This window comes from Aplysia californica, unplaced genomic scaffold (genome assembly GCF_000002075.1).
Source record: "Aplysia californica isolate F4 #8 unplaced genomic scaffold, AplCal3.0 scaffold00814, whole genome shotgun sequence".
Lineage (NCBI taxonomy): Eukaryota > Metazoa > Mollusca > Gastropoda > Aplysiida > Aplysiidae > Aplysia > Aplysia californica.
The window spans coordinates 292566-293359 of record NW_004798084.1 but is presented as its reverse complement, the minus strand read 5'-3'; the positions used below and the strand labels follow the sequence as shown (position 1 = coordinate 293359).

Sequence of the window (794 nt, the reverse complement as noted above, 5' to 3'; positions counted from 1 at the left end):
GCGTAGCGGGTAGGTCCTTCACTGTTGCAAGCGAGAGACTCGAGTGGGAGAAAATTGTATCCAGTCTCTTGGTCTTTCTGCTGGGATGTTGTATCCTTCTCAACTCGGATTGGCCCAGACAGGCAGAGTTGGAAGATCGCGTCCTATATAAGCTGCATTGTGTTGATGGGGGCGTAAAAACTCTTTTTTGTTTTATACGTGTAATTTTTGTTGCTTTTTTTCTTTTCTTTTGTTTTCGTAGCATTAAATGCTGTTAAATGTAAACATACTCGTGTTTCTTCCGGCACTGATTGGTTGGTTAGGTTTTTCACGAATTAGGTGGTGATTTTTTAAAGTTTTTAAAATAATGTTTGTTTTTCAGGGGGTGGTAAGGCTAAGGGCATGTCTCTTAAAAGTATCAGGCTTCAAATATTTGATGTTTGTTTTCGTTTGAATGTCGCCAGGTCATCAGGTGAAGCCGTGTTCTATCAACGGTACCCAGGACACGTGTCAGATGTGTAACCCCCACTACAACCAGTCACAGCGGACCTCCTCCTTCACCATGGACAAGTGTACCTACTGGCCCCTGGACAAGGACTGTAACGACGGTGAGGTCATTCATTCATTCATTCATTCATTCATTCATTCATTCATTCATTCATTCATTCATTCATTCATTCATTCATTCATTCAGGGGGTGGGGGTGAGGGAGGTGAGTGCTCAGGGTTTATACGTGTATACGTAAAAGCGCTGTGTAAATGCAATTTGTAGATTTTTTTAAAAGCTTAATATTCCTGTAAAAGCCCAAATATACT

At 41.3% G+C, this 794-nt stretch overlaps 1 protein-coding gene across 1 annotated transcript in view; it reads left to right on the top strand.

The window, feature by feature from the left end:
- Window positions 1-443: 443 nt before the first annotated feature.
- The window catches only part of LOC101848847, a gene marked incomplete at both ends in the record, with an annotated part of 12340 nt that continues 11989 nt past the window's right edge, over window positions 444-794 (top strand). Inside the window, 1 exon segment of the mRNA XM_013088800.2 lies at window positions 444-587. Coding sequence (XP_012944254.2) covers window positions 444-587 — 144 coding nt within the window.